The sequence below is a fragment of the Malaclemys terrapin genome, chromosome 6, assembly GCF_027887155.1.
Source record: "Malaclemys terrapin pileata isolate rMalTer1 chromosome 6, rMalTer1.hap1, whole genome shotgun sequence".
Taxonomy (NCBI): Eukaryota; Metazoa; Chordata; order Testudines; family Emydidae; genus Malaclemys; species Malaclemys terrapin.
In genome coordinates this window covers 53,744,972-53,757,855 of record NC_071510.1, presented here as the reverse complement: position 1 = coordinate 53,757,855, position 12,884 = coordinate 53,744,972, and the positions used below count along the sequence as shown (strand labels likewise).

Below are 12,884 nucleotides of genomic sequence, written 5' to 3'. Positions count from 1 at the left end.
GCTCTCCTCCCTGTGGTTTTGGAACATAAGCAGGAAATTTCATGCTAATCTTGATTGGGCCTCAGTTACTTAAGGGATGGGCTGCAAATTTGGCATCACTGGGTGAGCCAAACTTACACTTGTCAAGTAGGTAGGTGTCCATGTAGACAAGAGAAAAAGCATTAAATATTTCCACTTAACCTTAAATAACTTTCTTTCTCCCCTAGGAAACAATGGAAATGACAGGAACTTTCAAACAACAAAAATTTCGGTTGGTGAGGGAAGGGTTTAATCCATCTGCAATCACTGATCCTCTTTATTTTTTATACAGTTCTAAAAAATCTTATGTTCCATTAACCAAAGAACTTCATGACAAGATCTTATCTGGGCAACTGAAACTTTAATTAGTGTTAAATTATTAACAGATTTGTTAACTACTTTGTAAGAAGCAACAAAGGCACTAAGTAATATTTCTATGTAGTTTGTATTCTTGATATTTTGCAGCCATACCTTTTTGGATTCAGAAGTTTTACTACACTTTTAATTTTTCACCGTCTTTGAACACTAATCATTTTCTACCTCCTGAAACACCAAATAGTTATATTACTTATAAAACATGTTTAAAATATGTCTTCTTTGTGATTTGGGGTATAGAATCATAGAATATCAGGGTTGGAAGGAACTTCAGGAGGTCATCTAGTCCAACCCCCTGCTCAAAGCAGGACCAATCCCCAGACAGATTTTTGCCCCAGATCCCTAAATGGCCCCCTCAAGGATTGAGCTCACAACCCTGAGTTTAGCAGGCCAGTGCTCAAACCACTGAGCTATCCCTCCCCTATGTCTTGAATCTATTTTCTATATTAGACATGAATGAGTGATATTTACAGAAAAATAATATACACAGAAATAAATTATATTGGAAAAATATAATAGTGTTAGTACTGTTGCTTGAGACGAACATCTATTTTACTGTAGTTAATAGTTTCCCTGTAAATTTCATAAAGCCTAATGATTATTTATAAAATGTTAAAATTAAAAAGGAACTGAAGAAAGGTAGGGAGAGAAACACAACGAACAAGAATATTAGCTCTTCAAAAGATTGGTTTAAATTAACCAGCAGGTGCCTTGTTTTCTTAATGATTGATTGGGATTATTATTTATAGGTATTTTAAAATTCTAAACATACATGCTAAAACACTGTTCTTAAGAGTTGTAAAATAAAATGTAAAAGTTAAAATAAGCTGTATTTGTGTCAGTCAGATTTGGGATTAATGACAAAGTTTTGTTTTGGGATTGGTTACATTATGCTCCTCATAGAGGACAGATGGCTGGTTTAAAAAATATATTAGGTTAGATTGCCTCCTCTCCTGAACCATCCTCTTATGCCAAATTTCTCCAATTAGTCTGTCAATCAGATGTGATATTTACAGACTTTTATAGAAATTAAGTATTCTACTCTCATTGTTCAAAATATAGTGATGCTGTTGCTGCTATTCAGCACTGGACACATCATCTCTTTATCCAGTATGATTACAGCACAAAGACCTCCTGAAAGTAGTAGTCTAAAATGTATTACTTACAATTTACATCTTTTACTTTTATTTTTAAAAATTGACTTTAGAAGTCTAGTGAAGTCGTGTTATTAATGTTTATACTAGAATATACAGTACAAATACTGTTTGAGATCAGGATGTTCACTGCTATTGGCCTTTAACTAAATATTAGTTTAATCTTCGCCCTTTTGCAGTCCTTTTTCAGATTGCAAATTTGATTTGGACCTTAAAAAAAAAAAAAAAAAAAAGTCCTACCATTGAGCTATTTGAATGTACACTACCTTGCATGCTCCAGCAACTGATCAAATCAGCTCCAGGGCTGATTTATTCTTGACATAAAGAAGGCTGCTTTAACTTAGGCTGGCTAGCAACAGCCTTCAAGGGGCTGTCTGTTAGCTGTGATCACCAGAGAACAACAGAATTTCAGCAAAAGTCATGCATTACATGAACCAATTTGCCATGTAGAAGATCTTATTGGGTCGACAAAGGTTTAGATTGTGGTTCTGGCTACTCAGTCAGGCAGAGGAGTGACTGAATTAACACTGCCTGGAGAGTGACTCTAGGCAGACATGAGAGGGCATGTTCTGGGTGCGGTATATTACCTTTTGCCCCCAACAAAACAAATGGGCAGGAATTGTGCATAGCTATGGTGCAGCAGGTTTGGTACAAGAAAAGAGGGCTACCGCAAAGTACTTCTGACCCTACCCTACAGCAAGAGGCCTCTCTGAGATGCTATATCACCCTGAGTTGCTCCTAGGATGGTGCAATTTACGTACTCCCCCTTACTCTGGCCAGGTTTACACAAGAAACTTTTACCAGGATAATAAGATTGGTTAGAGGCATGATTCTTTACAACATTTTTAGAACTGCAAGAGCTTTAGTGTAAATGCTTTTATACTGTCAAAAATATCCTTCTGCCAGTTTATTTTGTTTGGGGAACTGTGTTATTTTGCCACAATGAACTATGTCTCCACTGAGGAGTGGGGGTGCTGATATAGCTGTCTCAGTATAGCTATAGTGGGAAAGCCGTTCTAGTGTAAACCTGCTGTCTAAGCTCAGCCTAGTGACTCTATCTAAGCCAAAAGGAAAAAAAATCTTAAATTCAGTGTTGAGTTCAGACAATATTTTAAGCACATTTTGCAAATAGGTGATTGAATGCCTTGATGCATATTATCTGAATTCTAATATTGAAAGAGTTCTGATTAATTATGCTCTTTAAGTCAAAATGACTTGTTGTGTGCAGATACCCACAGTTTTCTAAAAGGTCAGTGATCCTTCAAACACAACTGTAAGTGTTTACTGTATTCAAGGAAACAAGTTTGTTTTTAAAGTGTTTAAAAAATGGCTTAGCTAAGCTTTCCATTTGATATATGGCCAGATAATACATTTTTCGTATACAGCTGTATTTCATAATGGAACTTATGCATTTGTGACAGAGGCTAATGAGATTACTGTGTGTATAATAGAAGAGTAAGATGCCAAACTATTCGTATTGGTTTCCAGATCAGACACCCTTTGATTAATTTCACTGATGCAGGAGATGTTTATGATCAGTTGCAAACTCTGACTATGCTGACATTTTTTATGTTTACATCAGTTAAGTCAATAGTTTACATGAAGCATACATTCAGAACACAGATCTGAGTTTTGAAAGTGGAGCATTTCATGTCCTATTAAATGAATAGATGACAGATGTTACGAAAAATACATTTTTCTGAGTGCAGTTACTCAGCCTAAGTAAACATATTTGTTAGCGATGAGGATGTTTTTGTATAGTTTTAGGTTTGCATTCCAACTGGTGGGTGATGGATACGTGAGGCTACAACTGGCCATTTTTTGAGTTGGGTACAAGATTCTACTTTTGCATTAAAGGGCCTTTTACTCACAGTAGTGAGCATTTATTCAGGTGAGTAGTCCCACTGAAACCAATGGGACTACTTGTGTGAATAACTGCTCACCAGTGTGAATAAATGGGTCATAATTTTACCTTTAAGCAAGAGGTAGCACCCATTTGGACCTATGCACAAGACACATTCTAGCTAAATAAACAGGCCTTGAACTGATCCTTGAAGATTTAAAAAATTCATAACCGGGTCACAAGAGCTGCAAAACTTCAAAATTGAGGACCTTCTACCAAAATTGCTGTTCCACAAGGTTTCCAACACTCAGAACCATTAATTTGAGCTCTGTGGCTGACCTCAATCATCATGAAGATATAGGGGAGGAAAGGTTGTCTATAAAGTACTCTGGACTGAGGCCAGATAGAGATTTATACAATATATTAAAAACAGGTATATGCAACAATCAAGAAACTAGTATAGTGTAATATGTTTGGGGTATCTAGCACTACTGAGCATTGTACTGACGTGGTCAAGAAAAGTCACAATGTGGAACACATTACGATAATCCAACCTTGAAGATACAAAGCCATGCACCATCACTGTGAGGTCCACATCTGAAATAAAAGGTCATACACAGTATATAACAGAGTAGGAAATGGTTTTCCTAACCTGCACAAATTTGAGATTTTGAAAAGTTTTCCCATCCCAACATAGGAAGAAAAAACAAAATTTCAAAAATTTTAATGAACTGAAAATGAGGGGAATAAAAAAATATGAATTTTTAACTATACATTAAATTTCTAAATAAAAAGTCATTTTGGCCCAGAAGATAAAACTTTTTGGTTTTGTAAGTGTAAAAAGTCTCATTATGACAATTTACAAAAAAAACGTGAACAGGAAATTAACCAAAACCACCCCTTTCCCACGAATGGCTACCTTTCTCTCTCTCTCTCACACACACACACACACACACACACACACACACACACACACACACACACACACACACACACACACACACACACACACACTCCCCCAACAAAACCAAAAACAAACCCCTCTTCCTCACCCCCCAAAACTCCACAATTTATAATAGAATCATAGAAATATAGAGCTGGAAGCGACCTTGAAATGTTGTGAAGTCCAGCCTCCTATGTTGAGGATGGAACAAGTAAATCTAGACCATCTCTGACAAGTGATTTTACAACCTGTGCTGGAAAAGCCTTCAGCGCTGGGGATTCCACTGCTTCTCAGGGTAACTATTGCACTGCTTAACTACCCTTAGAGTAGAAAGTTTTTCCTAATATCTAACCTAAATCTCCCTTACAGCAGATTAAGCCCATTACGTCTTAGTCTACTTTCAGTGGGCCTGGAGAACAATTGATCACCATCTTCTTTATAAAAGTCCTTAACATACTTGAAGACTTATTATCAGGTCCCCCCTCTGTTTTCTTTCTCAAGATAAACATGCCCTTTAACCTTTCCTCCTAGGTTAGATTGTCTAAACTTATCATTTTTGTTGCTTTCGTCCAGACTCTTTCCAATTTGTTCACATCTTTCCTAAAGTGCCCAGAATTGGACACAATACTTCAGCTGAGGCCTCACCACTGCCAAAAGAGAGAGAGACAATTACCTCCTGTGTCTGACATACAACACTTCTCTGAATACACCCATAATGATATTAGTCAATTTTGCAACTGTATCACATTGATGACTCATATTCAATTTGGGATCTATTATAGTCCCCAGATTCTTTTCAGCAGTGCTACCACTTAGTCCCCATTTTTGTAGTTGTGCATTTAATTTTTCCTTCCTAGGTGCAGTATTTCATACATACATTACTAAATTTCATCTTGTTGATTTTAGACTAATTCACCGATTGGTCAAGGCCATTTGGAATTCTAATCCAGTCCTCCAAAGTGCTTGCCACCCCTCCCAGCTTGGTGCAATCCACAGTTTTTATAAGCATACTTTCCACTCAGTTTTCCATGTCATTAATGAAAATATTGACTAGTACCAGTCACAGAACAGGTCCCCTGTAGAACCTCACTAAATACATCATCTTCATTTAACAGCAAACCATTGATAACCACTTTCTGAGAATGGTCTTTCAACCAGTTATGTACCCATTTCATAGTAATTTCATCTAGACCACATTTTTGTTTGCTTATGATGGTAGATTGTGCATGACCTCTCTAATCTGAAGATAAACAGAAAGAGAGTATTGTTTTATAAAAATATTTGTAATCCTACATTTTGCCAGCAAGAAGGCCAGTGGCATAAATTTAGCTGATTCTTTTTCCATTAGCGTAATAATCAAGGCTAGGAGATAATCTGATAGATGTCCTGTTAGTACACGAAAGCACTGTAATAACGTTTTGTTTCTGGGATCGTGTACATCGAGAAAGTCATATTTCATCATAAAATGAAAAAAAAAACTCACCCTTTTAAAATGTGGCGCCTATGTCCCTATTTCCATTGTGCAGGGCATATCCAATTTGTCTGAAGAGAAGGTTTCACATGTCATATGAAAATATCTGTAATCTGTCATTAATGGAATGTTTTTGTTGGGATATTCATGTTCAGGATAATAGGACTGACCCACCACTGCTTCACTGCCGTTTTACCCCCAGCACAACTGCATTAGAGTGGAGAATTAGGCCCTGTTATGCTATTCAGGTACAAACTTGAAAGAGTCGGAGTCTGGGGATTGTAGCCATTCTAGTTCTTGTCTATTTGTTATTTCAAAAACCTGCTTCTTGTATGATATTTAAAAATGAAACTTAATTAGCAGAATTTTCATCTTTTTGGTTTTATCATTTGTATGTAAGTCAAAGTATTACAGAAATAAGCATGGAACAGTATGGGGCTCATTAGGATATACCATAACATTAAATGAAAGCTCTGTTTTAAGTCATTGATCAGAAGATTTAATTTTCCTGATTGTTTTAGAGCAATCAGAAAAGCATTAATCATAAGGAACATAGTAAAACACCCAATTTATTCACGTTGTGGGGTGCTTCAGAGTGCTTCTCTAAATTCCAAATAGTGTATTTTACTATTCCGCTTGAACTAATTTCTGAGGATTATTGGACAGGAGAAGGATTTTAGCCCGTCATCACCCAGAAAAGTCAAATGGACAGTATTGAAGTTTTTATTGACACAGCTGTTCTCTCTCAGTTGAATTCAATGGAAATCAGATGAACAAGTGCAGTTCTGCTGTGGAAAAAGAAGGCCCTGACTGGGAATTACACCAGGAGTGGTTTTGGACCTACATATCCAGTCACATCTCTCCATATTCACAAAAATTCAATTCAATTATTTACTTTTTAGACCTGGCCTCATTTTACAACCTATCCTTGAACAATTAGTCATGCAACCCTTGCCCCCCAATAGTGGCATCACTGAAAAGGCCAAGAAAGCCGCAGCACAAAACTTTCAAAAAGGCAAGAAACAATTTTATTTTTATTTCTTGAGGTGTGTTGATTCTTCTTTTGCCCTGAAATTAAGAAACAGTGTTCATTGCACTGGAGCATATTCACAATAAATAACTTCTGTAGTTTATCGAATGCTTCAGTTGCACTTGGGCACATAATTGCAAAAGGAGATGGCTGCCGCTCAGACCTCGCTACCATGAACATAATCCGTTACTTACACAGGTGTTCCAGACCTGGATGGAATATAAGGCCACACATTCTGTTCTCTCAGGTTGACCAACTCCTACAATTTCTAATTTTCTCTGTGCTAGGCATCTTAACTCCTCTGCATTCTGTTTCTCCATTAAAAATAAAAGTAAATTCTATGGACGAATCAAGCATGGAGTAAATCTTAATTTAACGCACACTCATGAATCAAGGATTTCAGGAATTAAATCTTTCAGTCTCAGGAGTAATGGAAACCTCAATCTTCGAATAGCTGCTAATGCAGATATTTGTCAGGCAGATGTTCCAAGTAAGAGAAATAAAGTTTAAAAAACCTTTTAAAGGAGCATTTGAATTTGTAAATTACATCTGTAGGATAAAATATTAAGAACTGGCAAATTAAGAAATATAGAGTAATTGTCTTTCATTTGTATCTATTTTTAAAATTAGACTGGTCCCTGAGAGTGGAGGAGCAGAAAGGAGAAATCTCTTCTTCTGAGCTCCATTTTTAATTTCTATAGTTTCTACAATGTTAATATTTGTTGATATTCGTTATTCTCCATGACATATCAATTACAGCTGGAACCACTCTTTTTGATTTAGTTACTGTATGCCAAAAGGAAAAACAAAGGGACAAATTCTGATACTACTCTGATGGTCATTGTATACAAACAACAGAATAGAGCAAAATTCCCTTTGACAACAATGGGAATTTTGGTTAATTGAGGGCTACAAAATTTGGTTCAAAGTGACTTTTTATTATCGAAGTCCAAAAGCCAACTTGTTGGGCCTTATCAAATCTGCCATGCTAGGCTTCACATGTCATTTTCCCCTTGTAGTTCCAGACAAGTCTGATTTTTTTGAAGTCCCTTATTCTGCTGCTCTCACTCCTACCTTTCCTTAGAATCATGAAGTCTTTCACTTCATGATCACTTTCACCCAAATTGCCTTCCATCTTCAGATTGGCTAGAATCAAATCTAAAATAGCTGTTCCCCCAGGTTACTTCCTCCACTTTCTGAAACAGAAAGTTGTCTCCAGTACATTCTAAGAATTTGTTGGAAATGTTATGTTTTGCTGTATTACTTTTTCAACAGATGTCTGTGTAGCTAAAGTTCCCAATTGCTACCGGGTGTTGTGTTTTGAATATTTCTGTTATTTGTTCTAGAAATGCCACCTCTTCCTCTTCCTGATTTGATGGCCTATAGTAGACCCCTATCCTGATGTCAGCCATATTTTCCAACTTTTATCTTTCCCCGGAGACTTTCAACTGGTCTTTCTCTCACCTTCTTCTGGACCTGAGAACAAGTTATATATTCTTGATGTATAATGCAACAGCTCCTCCCTTTCTTCCATGCCTGTTCTTCCTCAACAAGCTATACCTCTCTATACCAGTATTCCAGTCATGAGATTTATCCCAACAAGTCTCTGTGATCCCAATTAAAATCATAATTCAGTTTATGTACTAATATGTCCAGTTCATTTCCCATATTCCTTGCATTTGTGTGTAGACATCTAAGATGTTGAACAGATTCCCCCACTGATTTTCCTACTGTTGTTCCTAGGACCTTACCGTAATTTTCCATGCTTCCCCCCTGAAACCCCACAACATCTAACCCTCTGTTAAGGTTGCCTTTTTTATGTTTACCTGGTGGCATTTGTCGCTGCCACTTTTAAACTTTGTTTAAATCTCTATTCACCAGGTTGGCAGGTCGATGCACTAATAAGTTCTTCCTCTTCTTGGTCAGATGGATCCTATCTCTTTCCAGCAGTCCTCAGAACAATGTGTTCAGTTCCTAGGGTGATCAGGGATAATCTAAAGGTACAGACTGGAGACTGAGGACACTGTTCTTTCTTCCTACACTGGGACAGGAATGGAAGAAGATTGGGTGGAAGTGGTGTTCTTAGCCACTACTTCCTACATTCTGGAAGTCTGGAGCCTGCCCAGCCCATGATGTAAGTAGCTCTCAGTCTCAGTACAGTGTCTCTGGCTAAGCCCAGACCCTTCCCCTGGCCTGCCCCTTTCCTCCCAATATGGAGGGACTTGGAGCATGGTTAGCCTTAGAGGCCTTTTGCCAGCTCTACATCAATGGGCAAGGCCTCATGCTCAGAGGATATTCTCAGGGAGCCACTCCTGCCCTCTTTAACACCCATTTGTACTGCCCGAGTGACCCAAAGGGGCTTTAGTGTAACTGTAAATTGGGCCCCAAGCATGAATAAAATAGGCCTATGACACAAGTTAGGGTCAAATTTGGGCATAATTCTCTCTTCCTCTGCATGGTAGAGGCAGTGAAAGTGATCACATTGGCAATCAACAATCATACACATTTCAGATAAGCAAACCTTCCACTAGAAAATCACATTGCTATATATCAGATTTACTCATTTCCTCCCCATCCTTTAACTGGCCTCAAACATGGTATCTGTAAGCTCATCATATGCTAAATGCTTTAAAAAGACAATGTTCTCCAAGTACTTTCTGTCAGTATATTGTATATAATCACAGTAAGATGCATTTCATGATGGTACAGATATTACATGCATATCTAGAAATTCATTAAAATTGGGTGAGAATACCCAAGTATTTTTCTGGGGCCAAATCACTATTCTCCCAAGTCTGACTCTGAACAGAAGGTTCAGATGGCCCCATTAACAAGGAGGGAATTCACTGGGGGTTCTGCACAGGGATCTTCCACATGGGGTCCATAGAAGGTTCAGGACCTTCTTTTTCCACAGCAGAACTGCACTTGTTCATCTGATTTACAGCCCACAGGAGAAAGCAACATTTGGTTCTCACACCTTAAAGAACTATAATGTAAATGTAAGCACTACAACAAAACAAATAAATAATAATGTAGGTATTCTGTTGAGTTCTTATTTCTTAGAGCTTATTCAACAACAGCCAGTCCCCTCCTATGGTACCGAGAATCCATTCAGCAAGTTGATGGTTCTCAAATACACAATATGAAAATTCAATTCCCACAGAAAATTAGAAACTTCTAAGGTAACTAGGGGTAGACACAGCTCTCATTTTTATATATAAATCTGGGAGTGACTGATAAGTAAAGATGTTGACTTTAGATAGTGAATACTGGAACTGGAAACAATTAAAGTGCGGAGGACTGGCTGCTATAATTTTTAAAAATTGCACATCACAGATTAAGATCAACTATAAACTGATTAATTCAAACAGGATAAATAGAATTCACACATTACTGAACTTTGTCACCTTTTTCATTTGGAGAACTGGAATTGATTCAAGTTAACTGACTGACCCATAAAATTGTTCAGTTCAAATGCTTCTGCTTAATAGTATTAAGTGACTGGCTGTAGTCATTAACTGTATCAGCAGAACAGTAAGCCTGGATGAGCAATTACAAAATACCAATAAGTCCTGAACAACTGGCTAGTTGGCAGGCATGACTACATGTTCTTCACTAACTTTGAAACTCATCCTAAAATGTGTATTTCTAATGCAACAAAAATAATAATTTGTAATTAAATTCAAAACATCCCAGTAAGGAACATACTATTATGTTTACTGTACCGCTAGGTAACCTGAGAATGGAGCGGTTAAGTCACTTGGCAAATGTCAGACAGCAAATCAGTGGCAGAACCAGAAATCAAAATCAAGGGTATCTGCTTCCAAGTCCCTTGCTCCAAGAAAATATTTGCAGATGACATTAGTTCGAAAGGGTTGATCCTAAGTATGCTAGGCTTTATGTTCTCTTAACATAGCAGAATTGTGTTCATACTTTTGCATTGAGCCTTAAACGTATGCTAGGAGAAAATCCTTATCTAAATTAAGCCATGTGGATCAGAGAGGCAGCTGCAGCTTCCACAAAACTAGACCATTCTTTCTTTCCCTACTAATCCATGTGATTCATTGCTTTAATCATTATGGGCCTGATTCTTCCACTCGTTACACAGGGAGTGGTACCTACTCATGTGAGCAGTCCTACTGATTCCAGTAGAACTACTTGTGTAAGTACTAACTCAACAAGAGTAAGGATGGCAGAAATGGGCCCTGTCATTAGTCATACTGTGGTCTAAGTTCTGACCTCATTAGTGTCTGTGCAAACTTGCTGAATTTAGTGGGAGAAAATGAGGGCAGAGTCAATGTATGTTTTGGGCCTGTATCTTGATACAATTTTAAGACTCATTTGGTATAACTTCTGCTTACAGACAATAAGATCCTCAGTTTGAATGTCTGCTCCTGTAACATGTAGAATTTTCACTAAAAACAGCTACTGAACAGGGTCTTCATTAATCAGTTAAGGCTGTTTTGGTGTCTGCCAAATGTGGCAATTTAGCATCAGCAGGGAAAAATACAAAATTGAAGGACTACATTTGCTAGCAACTGTATTTTTTTTAATCAAGCACCAGGTTTATTCTGTGCTAAGGTTGCAGTCAAGTTAGTTCTTAAGCATTATGATAACTGTTGTGTATCACCCAGTCACAGATTTCCAACACATGTATTTTAGATAGGTAGACATTCAGTAAAATGTGTGAACCATTTTGAACTGGATGACTATGGGAAACAGCCACCAGAAATCAAGATATCAGTGCTGTTGGTATTTCATTCCTACAATTCAGACCATTTCCCAAATAATCTGGAGTATAACAGAACTGCCTAGAAACTCAACCCAAGAACTAGGTTATATTCCTAGTTCTGCTGTTCATTCACTGGATGATCTTGGGCAAGTTACTTCTGGCAAAAGTCTGTCAATTTCACATAGTCCACCAGAAGTTCAGAGAATGAGAGAACATGTGGGCACAAAGTTCTCCCCCTTTGGATCCAATTGCAGGCTCAAGGCCTTGCTTTATAATTCCGATATATATATATATATATATATATATATATATTGCATTTACATTTATTAACCTATCATACATGTCCATAATGACAGGATGAAAAACTGTCCTGAATATAAATCAAAGTCAAAGCTCAGGCTGCAACGCTTTCAAAGGAAATGAATTAAAACACAAGCAGTCTTCAGGCCATATCAATGGCATATTTACTATATATGCATATACACTATTACAGTCTCCATACTGTTAAGGCCTTAAACATGCAGCAAATCCTCTCTGAGGCACACACTGAAGATAAACATAAAGGACAATTTTTGTTTAAGTATCAATTCTTTCATACTTTCCATTTCACTACGTAATGATAAATCTTATCTTTACTGGCTGGTAATCAGATCTAATGCCTACAGCACTTCATAGGATGTGTTCACTCCATGAAATACTTTTATCCATTTGAAGTAATTACCAAATAGGAATAGTCTCAAAGAATTATAAGGTGTTTCTAAGGCCTAAATTGACTTTTAGGCACTACCAGTAAGTGCTAGATATAGGCCACCATCAGTATGCAGACATGCCAAACCCACAGAAAAAAAAAAAACCAACAGAAATTGGGCTTATTTTTGGCTTAATTGATTTGTGAGTTGCTAATTTTGGCTTGTAGCTTCTTTTCTTTCATCTGCTCCCGGCCAGCAGGGGAAACGGGGGTAAAGAGTCAGGGATGCACAGTGGGCCCACCACAGTCCCAGACTGCAGACCCTGGGGATCTAGTCACTTAGTGTTGGGGTTCTTAGAGATTGGCTTGTTTTGGCCTTGTTTTTTGGCTTATTATAAAAGTTGCTGTGTGAAAGTTGGCAACTCTACAAGCACAGGGCAGTCAGTGCTGGCAGCAATTCCAGATTAGTCTTTTAACAGCGCCTATGGCTAACTCGTAAGGGGCATCCATCCTTCTCAGCGGCAGCCCGAGAGCCACGAACATCCCCTCTGGTTACTGGGTCTTTAACAACCACGACTGTAGTGTGCCTGGCTAAGGCGCCCCACGGGAAGGGTGACAGGAACCGCTGTG

The 12,884-nt window shown here is 37.8% G+C and overlaps 1 protein-coding gene across 2 annotated transcripts in view; it reads left to right on the top strand.

Annotated features, from left to right (window-relative positions):
- Window positions 1–1,166, top strand: part of SLC27A6 (solute carrier family 27 member 6) — a 72,112-nt gene extending 70,946 nt beyond the window's left edge. For both annotated transcript variants that reach the window (XM_054032263.1, XM_054032262.1), the window contains exon 11: window positions 207–1,166. In XM_054032263.1, the coding sequence (XP_053888238.1) occupies window positions 207–383 (177 nt within the window). In that variant the 3' untranslated portion in view covers window positions 384–1,166. The remainder of the gene's footprint in view (window positions 1–206) is intronic.
- Window positions 1,167–12,884: the final 11,718 nt, after the last annotated feature.